This window comes from Penicillium paradoxum, assembly GCF_028828445.1.
Source record: "Penicillium paradoxum strain IBT 22861 chromosome Unknown utg000004l_segment0_segment0, whole genome shotgun sequence".
Lineage (NCBI taxonomy): Eukaryota > Fungi > Ascomycota > Eurotiomycetes > Eurotiales > Aspergillaceae > Penicillium > Penicillium paradoxum.
This window is the reverse complement of record NW_026643182.1, coordinates 1,551,213-1,571,844: the sequence shown is the minus strand read 5'-3', so window position 1 is coordinate 1,571,844 and position 20,632 is coordinate 1,551,213. Positions and strand designations below refer to the sequence as shown.

Below are 20,632 nucleotides of genomic sequence, written 5' to 3'. Positions count from 1 at the left end.
GAGGGTGGGATTGAGCTGGAGTCGATTATTGGGTTGGCTTTGAGTGGGAGGAGTCAGAGTCCGGCACGTGGATTTCGGTCGGAGAGTCCGGCGAGGAGGGTGGGTGGGATGAGGACTCCTGTTGAGATTGGGCCTGCGCCTAGTCGGGAATAGAGAGTGGGTTGGGGTATATGTGGTGTGTAATGGGATGGAAGAGCCTAGGAGAGCTTCATGGCGTTTGGATATGGTTGGTGGGGACTATGGATATCTTTTCTGCTCCTTTACTTATCGTCTTCTTCCTTGGGATCTCTTTTAGTTGGTATTAATCTTAGTCCGTTATATTATATCATACAGTATGGATCTATTCACACACAGCTTCGGCAAATCCCTGAGTCCATAGTAAAGAACCCATGATGACAATCGAAAATCCAAGTGCAACAGCCACACTGGAAATTCCATATAGATATGCATGGCGTCGATGGGCTAATCCTTTCAACTCCGCAACCCATGTGCTGATGGTAGTTGTGCTGCCACAGAATCCATCCATAACACCCTGCAGCACCTGGCATCCCGTCAGAGCAGCAGGAACCACCGCGCCAAGACCACTGACATGTTGCAAGTCATAGCAAAGGCCTTCGATGATGCACCCAAAGATATTAACCACGAACGTGCCGAGCGGGAAGGTAGGAATTCGACCATTAAGGTGTAGCGAAACATAGAACCGAAGCAGACAACCCAGCGGCGCGAAGACCAGAGCGAACACTGCCCGCCCGCGCCAGACATCCGGGCCGTTATGTCGGTCTGGCGGCCAGATAGCCAAGAACACGGCCCCAAGCCAACATCCCCAGGCCAGCACAACAACAGTGGGATCAATGAACCGTCGTGTAAATGCAAAGGGTACGGTGGGGGTTACACGTCCTAAAGCCAGAGCAAGATGCGCGCCGAAAATAAGCGCCGATAAACTCAGCGATACAGTAAGTAGTATCACAGCGACCAGCGCCATAAAGCTATAACCGCCATTCCGGGATGCAATATGCGACCCAGAAGGTATCGACGGATCGGGAAGGGCATTTGCCAGCGCGAGAAAGACGTCTCGGATAAATGACGAGAAGGACGTGCAGCAGCCACAGAACCCAGTCGTCAGCCCAATGTATAAAGGGATAGTTTTCTTGACGGCCATGTGTCTCTTGCCCTTCTCGTCTTCTGCAGCCGAGTTCTTGGGCAGTGATATGCCCCACTCTTCACGAAACAGGTTCTGGTCTTCGCTCACGAATCCCATTACCAGGCTTCCGCAGACATTCGCCCATAGAACGCCTGTCACAACGGGGGCGCCCGCGTAAAAGGTCAGTGCCTGTAGGCCTAGGCGGGCGAGAGTGCCCAGGAATGAGAAGAATATTAGGTAGGAGACGGTGTAGAGGTGGGTTGCGTGTTTGGAGAGGGGCGGCGCAGCAGATGCAGGTTGGGGTGCAGGTGCTGGCGCGCGCTCACCCGAATTTTGCCATGATCCGTGTATGCTATCCCTCGCTTGGGTTATTTCTGAGGGATTGTCTGAAGAACTTGAATCGACAGATGGCATTGAGTAGGAGGTGGGAGAGAAAAAAAGATGCCAAGAACCGGAGACCGGAGATCAGGTGGAGTCCGATAAGAGATTAGCGGGTCTGTTTTGTATGAGAGGGGAAAGGGAGATAAGGCGCTTCGGTTCTCTTCTGTTGCTGTTCTTCTACTTCTACTTCCTCCTTTTCTTCTTCTTCTTCTTCTTCTTCTTCTCCTTCCTCTCTCCTCCTCTTCAATTCTCCTCGCTACACTTCATCATGTCTCTCCCACCTAACGTTCACGTCTCCTCTCACCCCTGTCTCCAAGCCAAGCTCTCTCTCATCCGCTCGTCTTCCACCACCCCGCGCGAGACAAGAGGCTTGGTCCATGACATTTCCAACATCCTAGGCGTGGAAGCCTTTACAGGGCTGAAGCTGGCCAAGACAGGAACAGTATGTACAACTCAAACTCTGGAATCAACCATCTCCAGCGTATCATGATCTCTCTTCTAACACTCACTCCCAGGACAAAACCCCACTTGGAATCGAATACGAAACCCAGGGAATCGACCCAGCAGACCTAGCTTTAGTGCCAATCCTTCGATCTGGCCTAGGAATGGTTGATGGTAAGTGAATCAATCCCCCTAATCCCAGAACTACAGTATGCCATATATCCCACTTTCACATCTCTCTCTCTATTCACTCCACTATCCCATGATGCTCATTGCCTATTACCTATTCCACTATCCCACTATTTCCCCAATAATCTACCCAAAAGCCCAACCCAATCTCCCAAACCCCCAATTTGTCGTGTTCCATATGCCTTATCTCCGTTCCCAACCCCCACTCCACTCCACCCGCCCGAAACCCCGCTTACTCCCCCCACAGCCCTGAACGACCTCCTCCCAACCCCAGTCCCAGTCTACCACCTGGGTCTCTTCCGCGAAAAGGTCACCCTGCAACCCGTAGAATACTACAACAACCTCCCCTTCCACCGGTCGGAGCTGTCACCAGCCTCGCCAGCCTCGCTGAACGCAACGACCAACACCGCCGCCGCAAGCCTGGCCGTGCTGCTGGACCCGGTCATTGCGACTGGCGCGACGGCCGAGGCGGCGATTCTGTTGCTGCGCGATTGGGGTGTGAAGAAGGTCATTATGCTTAGCTTGATTGCCTCTGAGGAGGGAGTGAAGCGTGCGGCGGGGACTTGGGGTGATGTGGAGGTTTGGGTTGGTGCTATTGATAAGGGCGTTGATGAGAAGGGCATGATTGTGCCTGGTATTGGAGATATTGGAGATCGGTTGTTTGTTGCTGTTGGGAAGTAGATTATCGGGTATCACTATCATTAGCATACAGAAATATGGAGAAATATCCAAGCATTTTGTGGTCAAAAGACTATCGAGAGCCGGTCTTCCCGTGGAATCCGATTACAGACAAGCGTGGAAGGATCAAAAGGATCATAGCTACAAGACAGATTATCGTTGGAATCTACATACTACTGTGCAGCACCTAGGAATTTATGATTGTCCCCGCCAGGTAATTCATTGATAACGTATAGTACATAGAAAAGGCATAAAAACATGTGCAGATGAAACAGATGCGAAGAACTGCAAGGAGATGCTGAGCGTAAAGACCATAAAGCAAAGGACGGGGATGGAGGACATGCAGGCAATTAACGTCAAATACAGCGGCTGGGAGGCCAAAGAAGCAAAGGGAAAAAAAATGGCAGGACATGAAAGAACACGCAAGGCAAAGGCATGAAAACAGAAAGTCAAAAGGTATCGAGAGCACGGAAAGCAGATGGACGGGGGCACAATTAGGGGTTAAGATGAACCATAAAGAAGTCAAACTCCACGGAGTGCGAAAGAACACACAGGACCAGCCAAGTGTCGAAGAAAGCAGAAACACCACACTGGACTCCCTGGTGTAAAAAAAGGCAGGGAAAATGCAAAGCAAATAGCAAAAAGCAAACCATAAGACCAGGAACCACCGAGATGGGATATCAAAAGGCGAAGTATTCCAGAAAAGCCCAAACACCCCGCCTGCCCACTGGCATGTCCAGTCATGATTCCAGAGTGTCCCAATGAGAGCGTCCAACAAATGAGAGTAAGAACCCGAAAACGGAAAATTCAAGAAAAAAAAAAGCGAGTAAAAGCAAATCAAGTCAACGAAAGTGAGGAAACGAAAACTTAATATGCAGTGCCGACGCTAGCAAGCGACTTGGTTGGCACCGCATGGATCGGCTGGTCCTTGGCGACACGAAGAGAGTCCTCATAGCCGACCAAGGCCTGGGAGTGAAGTTTGAACGATTCGCCCATCAGCTTGGTAATTCTGTTACAGCGGTTAGCGAAATGTCATCATGATGGACAGATGGACAGAAGGAAAGAAGAAACGTACCCCCAGACAACCACGCCGTCAAGGATGTTACCCCATACACGGGCGACGGTGGAGCTAAGTTTGCCGAAGGCATCGATGGCATCGTCATCAAACAGATTGCGGACCTTGTTGTAGAGGGCCAATTCAGCCTCAGTGGCCGGCTCGTCGTCATGTTCCAGGCGGTAGAGCCAGAGGCTCAGGATGACCATCAGGTCCAGGCCGCAGAGAGGGTGCTCAACACTCCAGTTGGTGGCGGAAGTCTTTGCAACCCAATTGATGCCTTGAATGGCGGCAATCTCAATGCACTCGAAGCATTGTTGGATGACCTTGTTCATCTCCTGCGACCGCTTGACCTTCTCACGAGCGACAGTCATAGCAGCTGCCACCTCGTATGAGGAGTGATACCGCATCGCCTCCTGGATGGACTTGAGATCAACTTCCAGGCGAGCGCGGGTATTGCGATACACTGCCATTGAGTTGAAGATCAAGGGGTGACCCTTCTGGGGAGTGCTGAGTGGGACCACAATGGTCTCAGGCTCGCAAACCTCGAGGGAGTTCTCCCAGGTCTCGAGAGCCAGCCGCAACTTGTACTCTGTGACCACATCCTGCAGAGCCTCGAAGCTGCGCTTGTGGTTCCAGACCTGCAGGAAAAGGGCGTTGATCAGCACACGGGTAGCGAAAGCACTGTAGCGAGTCTGCTCGCCCTGGAACAGGAAATCGTGGGCCTCGCGCACGGTGAGTGCGCTCGAGACCATGCTGCGGCGCCAAGCCTCATCATCAGTCGCATCCAGGTTCCAAAGGGACTCCGAGGAAGGAAGCTCCAAGTCGTCAAACTCATCGAAGCTCATGGCGGGAGTGTGATTGAATGTGAGTGTCAGCATGCCGAAGAAGATGTACACGGCGAAATATGTGCGACGGCAAGACTCATCCTCGATCCACTCCTCACGCGAGGGCTGGACATTTTGGCGGGCCTGTGTCCGTACCTTGAGTTGGTATCGATTGCCGGCGACCATGTTGGCCAGAAGACTCTTGATCGAGCAGGTCCATTCGAGGCCCTTGGGGTCACCACTCCAGCTCTCGAATACCATGTTCAACAAAGTAGCTTGCATCAAGGTCAGGGGACACTTGCGGGAGTCAAAGTTATCCTTGTGTTGCAGGAACTGGTTAACCAGGACCTTGGATCCGACGTGAAGCATGAAAGCGTGCTCGCGCTCGAAAGTGTAAAGAGCACCGATGGACAAGACTGCGAGTAACAAGGGCGCAGGAACTTGCGAGGGCTTGAAAGACTCCTGGTGAAGGAATGGCAAGTGAGGATGATAGAGATTAAAGTAGGTGGACAAATACCGGTTCAACGCAACCGTGGAAGGAAGTTGGAAAGTATCGGGAAGAGCACCAAGAGTGTCTGATCCCTGAACCCGGTCCACTACATAGTTACGTTCCATCTCATTAGCAATTTGCGGTGCCTTGGGAAGAGTGAGTGCCTGGCTAGGACCGGGCGAGCGGCGGTAGTTGACGGGGCTGACGGGGCCAGTCATCGAGGGATAAGGTGAGAGGGCATTCGGGGTCGAGTGTCCAGACATAGGCAGGGAGTTGGATAGAAGAACGTCTCCGACAGGGCCATGGCGATCGACGAGGGTAGGCATCGAGCCCGGTTCGGCGGGGGAGACAAGGGTGTCCCAAGGCATCTGAGGCAGGGTGGCGTTGCCCGAGAGGTAGGGCTCGAAGGAGCCGTGCCCTGGCGAAAGCGATTCGGAACGCTCGGAGACCTGGCCGGTCGCCGCTGCTGCAGCCTTATGTTGGAAATCTGTCATCAACATGGCTGCAGTTTCAAGGTCGACCATACCGTCGCTGCTTGCCTCGATCTGCTCCAACGTCGTCGGGTCAATGGTGACCGACGGCTTCGCTGGGGCAGATGAGGTTTTCTGAACCCCTCCACCACGTCTGCGGCCCTCTGCCACCAAAGGAATTCCGCCGTCCTTAGCGTGAACAGTTCGGTCATGGCGCAGAAGAAGATCGCGGCGGACAAAGGTACTGCGACATTTTAAGCACTTGAAGGGTCTTTCTTTCGTGTCTGTAAGGTGGTGTCAGTCGACCGAGGGCAAACAGAAAACAAGAACCGTTTCTCAAGGCTTACGGGATCGTTCGTGACGACTGCGGTGTTCGCTTCGGCTGAATGCGCGATTGCAGAATTGGCATTTGTATTTCTTTTCGGGGGCTGAGGTCTTCTTAGCCGGCGAGTTGGCTGCCCCAGGTGCGGAAGGAGCCATGTGTGCGGGCGTTAAAGGAAAAGTGAAAGCGGTGGTATTGTCCCTTGGGTAAGTTCGCACCGGTTCTGTAGGCGTGTCGACGACAGAAGTTCGTTGGGATGTCTGATCATTCCTTGAGCGGGGGAAAATAGTCAAAGAAGGTAGAGAGAAAGTGGTGTCCAGCCACGAAGGGGAAATATTAAAGCAAACGCGAGTGTAAAAAAAGAAGGGCGGGATGATCAACCGCGATTAGATGGAAGAAGGGGAGGGGAAGAGGAGAGGGGGAGGATGAGGAGAATAAGAAGGAATTTGGGATTTCGAAATCGGGTTTTTGGTTTTTTTGGGAGAGTGGAGGGGGGGATTCACGAAGGGAGGGGGAGAGGACGTGGGCCTAAGATGATCGCTTACTTTACGTGTGAAAAGCAAAGACCAACGGCGGGGCGAAAGCGGGACTGATCACTGGTAAACACTGGCCAAGAGGGGAATCCCATACCCAGCCCCCTCTTCGGCCACGCACTGTTGATTCCTCTCACCACTCACCTTTTTCAGCTGTAATAGTGTGCTTTCCCTTCCCCCCCCCCTTTCCTGAACTTTACCAATTTACCATACGAAATCGACACGTCGTAATTATTTCCTAACCTTGGAAGCCCTATAGATTTGTCCCGATCGTAAGCCCACATGGTTCAATTTACTCCATCGCCCCCCTTGGGTCATTATTAGATAATTAAACTACAGCCTACAGGGTCGATCATTTTATGTCTTGGACAACGTCTCCTGCGAGGGTGGGCCGAATGATTAACAGCAATGGGTTATTGAATCGGTGCCCCTCGCTCAATTTTATGGGGCGTGGGACTTGGAGGGGTCCTTTGTTTATCTAAATTGGTGTGGCATGTGAGGCGGTGGTGTTCGTGGCCGACTTCGAGAGGGGAGCCCCTTATTATCGGTCAATTTCGCCCCCTACAGGGGTGAGATTGTATCGGTCTCATCTAGAATTTGGAGCGGTCCAGGGTTAGGATCGTAGTCCGTGAGATGCATTCTCGCGATATGTGTATAGGTGTACTCCGTACTCCATATAGGGTCTGTATATAGGGTTTCTATGTAGGGTCTGTTTCTAGGGTCTCTATATAGGGTCTGTTTATAGGTGTATATATCTGGACGGAAAGAGAGATAGATCGCAACCATGGTTCCTATCCGCATACCCCTCTTGACCCCTCAGATCGCCATCTTCCACCTTGTACATCGTTGACAACTACATCTGACTGGATGCCACATTGTGCGGGCTTTGTCACACAACTCCGAGTCTCTGGGGAATGAGACAGGGATACGTAATCGGTATAGAGTTGCATCTGAATGTGAACAAATGCCGAGCTTGGGAATGGAGCCCGGTTTTTTTTTGCTATCTCCGCGCTACTGGGAGAGTTGCATTAATGGAAAGTAAATCGCAGAGTTGGCATCTAAATCCTATTCCAGTTAATCCAGTGATTCCACTCGTCCCGTCTCCTGACAGATCATTCCACTGTATGGAGTACTTTTGTCGCCTCACAAATTGACTGGTCCAGATCCAGTCTCACTTGGGGTCATTTCGACCTATGACGGCTAACCCCCGCCTTGTGGCTGTTCATCTGTTTGGGCTGTGCCACGCTCGAGATTATGGGCTCCATCATGCCATGGAGGTCCGCATCATGCATAGGATCGATGGGCCTTGTAGTGTCCTCGAGGCATCACCTGCCGGACTGCATAGAGAAAGGATCGACATGCAGACCAGAATGCAAATCGGAGCTTTGGATGGCATCGTCGACAACGTAATTCACCATGTTGCGACTGATGCATGGACAACACAAACACTGGGCCTCCGCTACAACGACGACAGTAAGACCACGTATAACATACAGAATATCTCGTACCCGTGAAAAAAACACTCCAATATTTTCCCCGGGATCCACACTGTGAAGTTGCAGTTTTATACACCGCAAAGCTGTCAGTTATACTCCGTACACCGTTACCTATCACTGCGGAGCTGTAAATTGGGTATCGCGAATTTCCGGCTCCTATCAGTGGGGCGAACCCAACACTTACATCATTGGAGCCCGAGGATCCCGGACGTGGAGCATCACGGTTACTTGGGAAACGCGCCTCGCGTGGAACACGGCATAAGATCGCCTTTCAGAACATCTCGATGGCCATAACAAAAGTGCACAGCCATATCGTCTCGCACCGCACCCCGTACCATCGATGTAGCCTGTGGCCCCAAGCACCCCCCTTGATTCGTGGAAGCCATCTCCCCAAGGACTCTCCCGGAGCCCCGGCTGATCGCCAAAAGCCTGGGCGAGACTTCCTCTGATCTGGTGGATCTAGACTATCGACTAGCTTCAAGCTCCAGCGGTGAAGCCGGGTGGCTTACGCTTTTTAGAAATCCTTTGACTGATTCTTGATGTCGTATCCCACCAGTCGACATTCCCTGAGCTTTCTCTTGGTCCACTTCCCGATGCAGCGGACCGACCCAGTCTAACGTTCTCGACCGAACAAAACAAAATATTCTTGAAGGGTGATAGTGCATGAAGCGGTGACTTGACCGCCCAACAATCACCGGTGGTGATGCCTTACCTCCAAAAATAATACAGGCGATCCACCATTCCCAATCCCTTGGGCCGAAAATACAGAGTAGGGCTTTCATTCCATGCCCCTCCAAGCGGTCAAAAGCACACTGGGCAAAAGCACTATATTCATCGAAAACCCGCCCAATAATGGATCTGCACTGAGGGCCCAATCGGACCCATTACGAATCAAACTTTTTCTATCATTTTTCCTTTGAACTTTGGTCCACCTCAGCAAGCCTGCTGCCGTTGCAAGAATTTCAGGAACCTCTTCCCCGGCGCCGGCCCCTGAGCTAGTGGCCACCGACAGCCGGCCTTGGCTGGAGCCCATCGTCCCGACAACTTCATAGCCAAGGTCCGGTGTCTCCGCCAGGGACGCCAGGACGGTCTGGAATCTCCCAATTTGGTTCTATTTTCGAGATAAGCCCAATGCCTGCCGCCTCGAACCCAAAGATGTCGGTGAAGCCTTAATCGTGTCAGTATACTCAATCTTCACCGCTTCTGCAATATGCACACTGAGGTAATTCCGCACGCCGTGGGAGGAATCTACTAAACAAGCCTACCCCCACTGGTCTCGACTTCAACCGACTTGACGGTGTGAACGAGCATCATCAGTGTAAACCTGAAATTGAATTTCAACTTGAATTTGAGAGCCCCATTGTGCGCGCTATGGCCGATATACTTTCGCTAAAGGATGGGTCTCGAAAAGGGACTTCCCAGCGCGCTGGCAAACCAAGACGAGGAGCCGTCTTCGATGGAGTCCCTCTCCACCCAACGCGTGCTTTGTTTCGATACATTGTAAACATCTTTACCAAACAGCGGGCCGCCAGTGGGTTCCAGGTATTACAGCATACGGAGTACGGAGTACATACATAATCACACATCCGCTTGCCTTCTTAGTTCAGGAAGCCTATTTCCGAATTGCGCGCTCGAACCGGCCGTCCCGACAAGCACGAGTCTGGACTCGGGCGCCCGCATTTTGTAATCCGTATCCAGAGACACGGGTGAATTGAAGTCTTCTGTGTACTACATAGAGTATCCCCATAGCATGTGGGACATTCGACGGGGCAATATGGAAAAAGAATTCGATCTAACCCCTCATTTTGGTATTTCTGTTTAGATGATTCACCTGCATAAACACATTTACACTTCTATAATCAATAGGCTGCATGACGTCTAAAGCCTTGTTTTGAACCATGGAAACATGATGAATCGCAGCTGCGATCGCCACCAAAACCCCTGGATGACGGAAGAGTGCGTCCGGGGAAGACCTTCCGGCCCATGGTTCACATCCGTCTAGATCTTGGTTTGCAACGCTCTGGTATCAGACGAACGAGTCACATTCTGGATTTCTGCAACGATCTATCTGCAAAACAGATGAAACCACATCCAGTCAATTCGGATATCGCAAATTTTTGTGTCTGTGTTATATTCCGCCGTGCATACGGATTACTCCATACCTCTCTCTCTCTCTATCCCCCCCCTCCCTCCCCTCCTCTCTCTTCCACCCCTGTCTAGTTGGGCGAATTTGCCCCGTTCATTGGACAGTGACTCCGAATGCAGGGGATAGAGTACACACAAGCGAGCACGGATTCATCACATTACCAATAAATTGATATGGTGTCGGGAAAATTGAGTGGGATTGCTGATCTCTCACGGGATATTAACCAGCGGAGATGACTCCTTTCTCCCCCCGCGGCTCTCGCAGGGAATTTTCTCGAAAAATGTGGACACCGTACTAAGTGGGAAACACGGAGAGCGGAGGACCTTCTTTGTTTGGGTTGTTGCGGCTTGCACGAAACAGAAAGTAAGGTTTGACATGCTGCGCCCAGCGTCGAGAACAAAGCAAATTTCCCACGAACAAACTTCCATAGTCCGTTAGACTAGGCCTGTTACTCCATACTCCGTAGCTGAGGCGGCAATTAGTAGAGAGAAGTGGAGAGAAAGGCGTTTTTACGATGTCTCGCTCTGAAACCGTGGAAAAAAAGGAAGGGTTATGGAAAGAAAAAAGGGGGATCAAGAGATCATCGGAGACCCAGGATTCTGGGTAAACAGGGGGGATGGCCTCGAGTCCCTATTGGACCTTTGATGCACGGAGCGGCAGGATTGGGTTCTCGGCAGGTAAGAATGCCTCCGGTTGGGTGGCTGGATGTTGTCTTCCTGGGTTCCTGCGACCCGTAATGTCCGGCTGCAAGGAACAAGGAAGGAAGGGTTTGGTGGCGAGTTCTTGCTTCCGAGAAGATTTGGTTTGTCAACTGGTTTGCTCTTGGGGAATAAAGTGTAAATATACTTTGAAGCTAAACTTGGAGCTTTTGCGTTGGGTCTTAGCATTAAGCTTCTCGGTCTCAGTTTTGCGTGTGAAGTACAACATATGTTATACGGAGTACGGAGTACTTCGGTTCATATTCAGATACTTGCGATAATCAATAAGATTCTACAGAGTGCCTTGTACGGAGTACACCATACTCTTCCATGAATCAATCGGTCTGGATTAATGGCACAGGTCAATTATATGGTTTGTTTTGTTGTAACTCGAGCACTTGCTTCAATTCAGAAATATGTGGAAGTGTAGACCTGCTTTGACCGGTATACATACCTTTAAGACTTGATTTACGGCATAGAAACACACAACATAGGTAGATAATTCAGAGATACCTAACCTTGACCTGATCCAAGGTCTATGGGTTTGTCGACATGATTATGGGTACATATAGACTTGGGTATACCTAACGTTGTATTCTGATCGACCGGTCTTGCCGTGAACAAATATATACTTCTACCGCAAAATCCCAGCTGCACTATTGTTTCCATCATACTTACAGCCAAAAGTGTTATTATTCTTCCCAGGTAAGTTGAGATTCAGATAATAGCAAGGTATTGTATACAATATACTCTGTACGAAAAAACTCAATTAGAAATGGACTCTTCAATTTGTGTTCCGACTCACCCGGGATTGAACATTTCTCTCAGACATGGGTATCAAGAGAGCGAATGACAAGCAGGGTGTGAGACCCCCCGTTAGCAGAAAAAGCTAAACCTCCAACTGCTGGATACTCAATAGACCACGTGCTCGATCTCCATGGTACGTATAAGCATCCCGTAGCCAGGCCTAGAATATAGTGTCAAGAGCGACATTATCGTATCTACCGAGGCAACCTCCAGTGGCTTAATATCACCTGAACTGTGGTGACTTTACGTGAGTAATTTCAATTATGCCGGGCATAATTCTTTGATACGATGGATGTTGTCGTCTCTATTTTTATTTATACAGGATCTACTATACGGAGTACTCCGTAGAAAGCAAGGTAGTTGGACTCATTACGCGTCATCTTAGAGCACACACCTCCCTCAAAAATAGTCATGTAGACCATAAGTAGAAACGGTCCGTTTCTAAGTGGGTAACCTCCCAAGCCGCTGGGTCCGCGGTGCATGGTTCTAGGTGCTGAGGAGCAACGGTCTTGCATATGCTCCCAGAATCGAAGGGTTGTTCTCGATAAGGCTTGTTCTCCCACCGAATGCCCCTCTAGGACTCCATGTAACCATACGGAGCATAGGATCCATGATTCACATCACGTACTAAGGTTGGTACCATGGTTCAACTCGGAACAGTGGGTGGGCCTAGCCGAAATCTGTACTGTACTCGGATTGGCCACAGCCGATTTGAAAATGGATCATGCCATGTGCTGCCAGTCAGAACGCCCCGTTTGAGCCGGGGGTACGGAGTACATAGCCACCTCTTCGATTACACACAACGTACGGAGGACCCTGTGGGAGCATGTATTGATCAAATTCAGCTACATGGTCACAGCTCGACGAAATGTGGAGTGTCTTCTAGCGGCGTTTATTGTCGGGATCCTGAAAAGCCTCGATTCAGAACGAGCCCACGCCTGGCCATGCAGCAATATCACAGAGTCTCACCAACACCTCCGCGTCTACCCATGTTTGCATCAATCGTGCCGGGCAAATTTGCCCTCGGTTTGCCCTTGAATGTGCTAGGGACGAGCGTCAGCACGATCCAACCCGAGTCCGGAAAGTGGGAGCTAGCATCCCCACTCTAGAGTAGCTCATTATTAAATAATATATTAAAAACTGCTTTCTAGAACAATTTTGGCGCTAGTTGGTTAGAGAATAGATATGTTTTCCGATGGATATCCGAATGAGTTCCAGAGTTATGTCCTCAGGACTCCGTACTCCGCACCTCTGAGGCACGAAATCCGTTGTATATGCACCCTCGTATTACTCGACAGAATTAGCAAAAAAGTCATTTGTCACACTGAAACCAGTTGTCAATCGATTATCGCACTAGGGCTTCCACATTGCTCCCTAATTAGTCGATTGGGCTATATGTGTTCTGAGTTGGGGGCCCCTTGCGGTTGAAACTAGGATATCCCTTTGGTCAATTATTGGAGACTGAAGATACGGAGTACTCCGTAGATGGGGTCTGCATATAGTATCCAAACAAGGGGAGCCTGCAGATTGGGGATCCTATGTCATTCTTCATACTCGGTAGGTGAAAACCAATAGACGCATCTTGTCTTCCATGTGCCAAACCACCAATAGCCGCGGCCGAAAGCCATGTTTGCGGGCCATAGACCTGGGATCTCAACTTCCCCCAGCCTTGGAATTCTTTTTCCCCCAATGCTTTTGTTTGGCATCTTTCATGACCAGAATTTAGACTATACAGACGTCAAACCGCATAATACATATGCAACTAACCAAGCTGAGCTCGGCACTCGAACTTGCCGTCAGCGTGGAAATGTGGCCGTAAGCATGGTAAGCGTGGGTATTTTGTCACACACGCACACACACACACAAACAGGCAGTGGGGAACAGTACAACAGAGACTGGGAGAAAAGAAAAACCCACAAAATCCCCAATACCTGTCTGGGTGAAGGGTGTAATAATTGCTCCAACACACGGGACAGGACGGAGTACTGAGTACGGAGTAGAGGGTCCATCTTGAGGGGCTCTTGCACTCGACTGAATTCGCATGGGAATGCAAGTTGGAGTCACGTCAAAGGGTTGTGGTACCTGTCAGACTGTGGATATCAATGTCAAGCATCTGAGGTGTCATTGGATATCGTGTTGACCTTCTTCATGCAAAAAGAGAAAGATTCATTCGGAAAGAGTGTCATGGTATGGTAATATCACTGTAATCTTACCTCTTGATCCTCCAAAACCCTCTGGCGGGCGACTCGACGTTGTATCAATACCGGTATTGCGTGACTGTTCCCGCCTCCACCTGGTGCACCTCCCCCTAATCCAATCCCACTTCTAGGGTTCCTCGCTGCTTTTGTTAGAATATATCGATGGTAGAGTCGCAGTATCATACTCTCGTTCTGTGACCAACTCAGCGCTCCTTTCTAGACAGACCGGGCAAAAAAAGGGACCCCTCCACCCGCACTTCCCCTCCTTAAGCGTCAAATTCAGCCATGAGCCACGGATATTGACTCAACCGATCCCCTCCCCAACCCCCCAGGAGCTCCCTGGATCGTGGTCCTGTGACCCTCGATGTTTGAGATTCGCGTGGCAGATCTAGCCGTGAACACTACTGCGCTGGCCAAGTCTGGCTCCGTTGCGACCGCATTCGAGTACACCGACGAACAGGCGACCACGCCCACCGCCATATCCCGCTATCGCGGTCGGGGAAACAGTGTATCACGAGATCACGACCATATCAACCAATCCCCGGTCAAAATGGCTTCCGGATATGCGGTCAGTCCCGAACCCCCGGCGCTTTTCGTGCGGGCCATGTACGATTATGACGCCGATGACCATACGAGTCTGAGTTTCCGCCGGGGCGACATTATTCAGGTCCTCAACCAGCTAGAAACAGGATGGTGGGATGGTGTGATTGACAATGTGCGAGGTTGGTTCCCAAGTAACTATTGTACCATAATTGCGGAGGCCGAGGATTTCGGCGACCATTTCGCCCACAGTCACCATGATACCGATCTCAGTGCGGATTCCGGACTCGAAGATGAATACGGCGATGGACACGAAGAGGAGGAAGCGAAATCCGAGGGAAATCCCCGAGAAGTCCAGCCAGTCCTCCCAATCGAGGGCATTCCTGCGCCCAAGGAGCAGGAAGAGGCCGCATTTTGGATTCCCCAGGCGACACCCGACGGCCGTCTCTTCTTCTTCAATACTCTCACGGGATATTCTACCATGGAGCTACCCTTTGAGAACCCAACGGCCACAGCTGAATCTGGCCCGCGAGATCGAAATAATTTCTTTGTTCCCGATCAGACGCGCCCACCCCCAGAGCTGATGGCGCGTGGTTTTGAGCGAGATGAAGACGAGTATGACGGGTCGGCCTCAGAGGCAGAAGGAGAGTCTTTGATGCTTAGCTCACATGACTCGATGTCTCGCCGACGTCAGTCCTTGATCGATGGAGTATCCCCTGCCACATCCATGGACTCTTTGTATCCCCCGGGATCCAAAGACTTCAAACCGCCGCCGCCGAGCAAGAGCCCCCAAGCAACATACAGCCTAGGTGGAAACAGTACGAGCACATCTGTTAACGAGAGCTTTTCCAGAGCGTCTATCTCTTCCAATTTGCCCTTACATTTTGTCGACGATGGCCTCACCACGCCAATCTCATGGTCTTTGCTTGTCGGTAATATGCGATACGCCGTGGATGATTATCGCCAGGCACTTTTCAATGGTGAGCGTGCAGAGTATGTAAGAAAGGCCGAGGACATTTCCGACCATCTTCGCATGTTGCTTGCTGCTGGATCTGACACGACGGATAACCATTCTGGTAATCCGTCTATCATTTCCACAAATAAGGCTCTGTATCCTTTCTTCCGAGACATGATGTCTAAGTTCTCGAAATTGGTTCTTTCGTCACACATTGCCGCCGCCGATTGGCCTGGTGCCGATTCGGTTAATAAATGCTTGCAGGAGGCCGATGGCGTTATGCAGGGCGTATATGGCTATGTGGATGTGGCTCAACAACAGCGTGGGGATGTGATAAGTCGATTGGTGCCTGGCTTCGTCAGCGGCAGCTCTTCCGGTGGTAGTTGGCAAAACAACGGTGTTTCCCTAGATTCATCGGGTCCGACATCCTTCCTTGTTCCGGATGGAAATGGTTCACGAGTCGAGCCATCCGTTTCTCTCGATACTGCGTTCTTGGATTCGATTGACATTCTTAGAAGGTCATTTGTCGGCAGTATCCGTCGACTAGAAGAACGCTTGGTGATCGGCCAGAAGATTGTTACGATAAAGGAGCACCAGGACATTGCTGATGCAATCTCAGCTGCCGCTATCAAAGTCATCGAGCAGTTCCGCCCATGGATATCTGCCGTCGAGTCGATGAACCTAGCTCCGCTGGGCACCAGCTTCCAAAATCCCCAACTGGTAGATTTCAGCTTACAGAAGCAAAGAGTCTATGACGGTATTGGTGATTTTGTCCTAAGCTGTCAAGCAATCTCTACCCCTCTGGCCGATGAATGGGCTGAGCTTCGGGGTGATTCACTCGACGATCGTGTGAACGCTGTGCGCGTCATCGCCAGGCAGCTGGAGAACTGTGTTTCCCAGATTGGCTTCTCATTGTCGCTGCTTCTTGAGCAAGTTCCTGCCGAACCAGTGTCATCTTTACGACGTGGTAGCCGTCAAGAAGTGGAAGATGACTACAAGAATATCCATAACCGAGGCGACTCCCAGGCAAATATTGCCACGGAATCAATTGGAATTCCGTCCTCCTACGCCCCTGAAAAGGAAGGCACTGATAAGGTACGAAGAAATATGGACAAGGCACAGCGATTCTTTGGCCAGGCACCCCCAACAGCCATCACCCGAGAGCCAGTCCGGGAGCCAGTCCGGGAGCCCGAAGAGACTCCCTGGTTCCTGAAAATGGTCCATGAAGGCGAAGTGTTTTACGATAACAAGGGCGACTCGCCAGTTCTCAAATGCGGTACACTTGCCGGATTGGTTGAGCACCTCACCCGTCATGATAAGCTCGATGCATCCTTTAATGGCACCTTCCTCCTCACCTATCGCTCTTTCACTACTGCCGCCGAGTTATTTGAGATGCTCGTCCAGCGGTTTAACATTCAGCCTCCATTCGGCCTGAATCAAGATGACATGCAAATGTGGATTGATCGGAAACAGAAGCCGATTAGATTCCGTGTCGTCAACATCCTCAAGAGTTGGTTCGATCACTTCTGGATGGAACCTAACGATGAAGTGCATATGGATCTCCTGCGACGAGTCCATACATTCACTAGCGACTCAATTGCTACCACAAAAACTCCCGGCACGCCCACCCTACTCGCTGTGATCGAACAGCGACTTCGTGGGCAGGATACAACTGTCAAGCGTCTCGTTCCGACACAGAGCACTGCCGCCCCCACACCTATCATCCCTAAGAACATGAAGAAGTTGAAGTTCCTTGACATCGATCCTACGGAGTTTGCTCGGCAGCTGACCATCATTGAGTCGCGCCTCTACTCCAAAATCCGGGCCACTGAATGTTTGAATAAGACCTGGCAGAAGAAGGTCGGCCCTGACGAGCCGGAACCGTCTCCCAATGTCAAAGCCTTGATTCTTCACTCGAACCAGCTCACTAACTGGGTCGCCGAAATGATCCTTACCCAAGGTGATGTCAAGAAGCGTGTTGTGGTCATCAAACACTTTGTCAATGTGGCTGATGTATGTTGTTCCAATGGTTGCTTCACCAATTCCGGCCTTGCTAACTCGATTATACAGAAATGTCGCGCTTTAAACAACTACTCTACCCTAACATCCATTATCTCAGCTCTTGGAACCGCACCCATTCATCGTTTGGGTAGAACGTGGAGCCAGGTCAGCGGACGCACCTCTACAGTTCTAGAAAACATGCGTCGCCTCATGGCTAGCACGAAGAACTTTGGCGAATACCGAGAGACTCTGCATCTCGCTAACCCGCCCTGTATTCCATTCTTCGGTATGAAACCCGACTCATCCAAGTAGAAAGACTTGAGGTCTCCAGCCCCCCTTTTTCCGTGGCTGATTGTCTTTTTAGGCGTCTATCTTACCGATTTGACCTTCATTGAGGATGGTATTCCGTCCCTAACACCTTCGGAATTGATCAACTTCAATAAGCGGGCCAAGACCGCGGAGGTCATTCGGGATATTCAACAATACCAAAATGTCCCTTACCTTCTGCAGCCTGTCGGCGAGCTCCAGGATTACATTCTCAGTAATCTTCAAGGCGCTGGCGATGTACACGACATGTACGAACGGAGTTTGGAAATCGAGCCTAGAGAGCGCGAGGATGAAAAGATTGCAAGGTATGCTGAAACCACAAGCAGAGACAAGGGCTCCTTGTTGTTTGCATCCACCGTCGCTATTCTGCGATAATCCTTTTTCTTTTCTTTTTTAAAAAAATGGCGTTTGGCATTTGCTCAACGATACCCAAATGTGACCTCCTATGACCTCCCCTCTTTTTTTGGGCAAACAAGACAAACCTGCTTTTTCTTTTCTTTTTTTTCTCTCAAAACTGTTCGGCTGTTGAGACTAACCATTTTCGATTGGAATTTCGTAGATTACTATCTGAGTCCGGTTTCCTGTAACCCGCAAGATCCCTGTCAGGTTGCATCCTGCGGGCGCGCCACCAAACAGGTTCGCCGACCACTTCCGCCATTTGCGCGCCAATCGACAGCGCCATTGTTTTACCCGATTCATGATCAACACGGACCAAGTCGATTTTAGGCATCGAGGGCCCTCCCGACTGTGTCTCGGCGATATTAGTCTCCACAGTGCCTCGCCTTTTCGCCTCTCAGGGCGTCCCAGGGCTGGATACTTGCAGATCGATTTCTCTCATGCATATCACTGTTTCTGCGAGACCCACCGGAACTTCGCCAATTAGCCCTTTTCAACTGCTCGCAGTTATCCCGTTCTTCGCGCATTTATGACTGCGCTTGTGAATACCTCATATTCGCTTTGATTCTCAAGATACCTTTCTCCCGACATGGCCCCAATCGAGATGTCGGGATCCCTTGTCTATTCCCTCTCCTTCCCTCTTCTATTCCTTGTCTCTCAGATGAGATTACATGTCTCAGGACGCCCCCACCCCACCTCTTCTTTGTACTGATTGTGACATATTCTGGCCATATCTTCTGTGTATATTTTCTTGGCCTTTTTGTTTCACCGTCATGATTTTTGTTTCTTTCTTTAACATATCCCCTCATGTTGTCGCCTGGGTGAGGCGATTTGCTTCTTTTTCTCAAGCTTATGTCCTCGACGCCGTCTTCTGAATAATGATACGTCACGAACGACTTGAGACCTTCGTTCATGTTCGGTGGACGTTACCAGGTGGAGTTGGCTTGATGCTTTCCACTTCGTTGTATCTAGTGTTCTACTACTTTGGTTCTTGCCCGGAATTTTGCGGCGCGTGTTCCGGGTCAATAGAGGTTGATTCTCTTGATTGGTCATGGATCCGCTGCACTATCACGTGTTACTACATCAACCCATAGACTGCCATTGCCTAGGGCGCTCTTTAAATATGGTGAGATCTGAAGTCGTAAATTTCGTTTATTCGCAGCAACTGCAGTTGTGGATATTCAGTGATCATGATGCATCGAAGGCTGTTGCATAACAAAGCCGGACAACCCGAGAGGTACCAGCCAAGATAGCAATGCAAAGGAAATAAAGTAATACCAATCCGCTGAGCGCCGAGGACGCCAAGTGAGGCTAAAAAAAGAAGCGTGCCAGTCATGTCAATACTTGTCAAATCGAGGATGCCTCAGCGTCTGAGCTGAATCACTCCGGGGTTTGGCTTCCAATGCCGTGGAAGAGCTTCATCTTCGTTTCGGATGCGACGAGACCCTTCACTTCCTCTGCAACAATCCGCTGTCCCCCGCGGACGACCTTATCCAATTGTTGGTCTTTGGCGCTGGAGGTTGTGCCGCGAGGACCGGTGCTTTCCATCCCACGTGGAGCTTTGCGGACCTTTTCGCTGAGATCCATGATCTGCTTATTACCGAAATCGCGAGAAGTGAATAGCGGGCTTTGACTGAGCGTCGCAACCCAGTACTTGTTCCACAGTAGAGACAATATTTGCGCATCGAGTGTGCTCTTGAAGTGACTCACATCAAGGGAATAGTACTGATTGGCATGTGCACCGAAGTCCTCTGCCTTGCCGAGCGGGATAGTTTGATATTCGTCATCCTCGTAGGCCTCCTTCTGCGGGGTAAAGTTTGATGGGAATGTGCGGAAAGCGCCGATCTCAACACGACCCGCAGAGATGGTACGATCCGGATCAATGACCACGGCGACAAAGGGCCCGGTCATTTGCTGTGTTTGTTGGGTGGCGACGTCAATTCCAGAGAGCCAGCACCCGTAGCCGGGATGACTGTGGTACCATCCGACAGCATTTTCCATTCGCCCTCCATCTCGGCACGACTGTAGATATGACACCATGTATTCGTTTGCCTCGTCCTGTGCATTCACTCGGGTCTCGGTGCCTTCGACTGGGAGTCGGAATGCATCTGTTACCACAAAGGTATTCGGTAGGATGTAGCCTTGCATTAAGCCCATGATTTCCAGGGAGCCACCTGAGCGGGCGTGCATCACCATCTTCAATAGGGCTGTTGCGGAGATTCGGACGTGCTTGAAATAGTATGGGTCGGTGGCCCATGGTCGCTCGGCGTTGAGGGCTTTTTCGGTGTTTTCATCATATTGGTAGAGGGTATCTCGTTGGGGATCGAATACAGTGATGGCATTTTCAAGCTCTATGTGAGAAGATTGGTCAATTGAAGCTGGTAGTCATGGGTGTGTGGAGGTACTCACCCCAGGCTTTCTGGGCAGCAGCTTGCATTTCGGTTGAAAGAGGATGGGGCGGAGGATCGATTATTAAATAGACTATTGCAAATGCCCAATGACAGGAAGCAAGGACACGCTGATAATGGGGTAATCTGCAAGG

General features: G+C 50.6%; 5 protein-coding genes across 5 annotated transcripts; 2 read left to right on the top strand and 3 right to left on the bottom strand.

Moving 5' to 3' along the window:
• Window positions 1-340: 340 nt before the first annotated feature.
• On the bottom strand, window positions 341-1,555 carry N7457_004322 (FluC/FEX family fluoride channel; the record flags this gene model as incomplete). The annotated part of the gene is made up of 1 exon (XM_057175367.1): window positions 341-1,555. One exon carries the CDS (start codon window positions 1,553-1,555, stop codon window positions 341-343), a length of 1,215 nt encoding a protein of 404 aa, XP_057032414.1.
• Window positions 1,556-1,790: 235 nt separating this feature from the next.
• Window positions 1,791-2,833, top strand: N7457_004321 (uracil phosphoribosyltransferase; the record flags this gene model as incomplete). The annotated part of the gene is made up of 3 exons (XM_057175366.1): window positions 1,791-1,964; window positions 2,038-2,137; window positions 2,400-2,833. 3 exons carry the CDS (start codon window positions 1,791-1,793, stop codon window positions 2,831-2,833), a joined length of 708 nt encoding a protein of 235 aa, XP_057032413.1.
• An 864-nt stretch (window positions 2,834-3,697) lies between these two features.
• N7457_004320 (Zinc finger C2H2) lies at window positions 3,698-6,151 on the bottom strand (the record flags this gene model as incomplete). Its single annotated transcript, XM_057175365.1, has 3 exons — window positions 3,698-3,839; window positions 3,906-5,955; window positions 6,019-6,151. The coding sequence occupies 3 exons, from the start codon at window positions 6,149-6,151 to the stop codon at window positions 3,698-3,700; spliced, it is 2,325 nt and encodes a 774-aa protein (XP_057032412.1).
• Window positions 6,152-14,235: 8,084 nt separating this feature from the next.
• On the top strand, window positions 14,236-18,069 carry N7457_004319 (putative cell division control protein Cdc25; the record flags this gene model as incomplete). Its single annotated transcript, XM_057175364.1, has 3 exons — window positions 14,236-17,379; window positions 17,437-17,653; window positions 17,732-18,069. 3 exons carry the CDS (start codon window positions 14,236-14,238, stop codon window positions 18,067-18,069), a joined length of 3,699 nt encoding a protein of 1,232 aa, XP_057032411.1.
• A 1,401-nt stretch (window positions 18,070-19,470) lies between these two features.
• On the bottom strand, window positions 19,471-20,527 carry N7457_004318 (Mov34/MPN/PAD-1 family protein; the record flags this gene model as incomplete). The annotated part of the gene is made up of 2 exons (XM_057175363.1): window positions 19,471-20,441; window positions 20,500-20,527. 2 exons carry the CDS (start codon window positions 20,525-20,527, stop codon window positions 19,471-19,473), a joined length of 999 nt encoding a protein of 332 aa, XP_057032410.1.
• Between the last annotated feature and the right edge of the window lie 105 nt (window positions 20,528-20,632).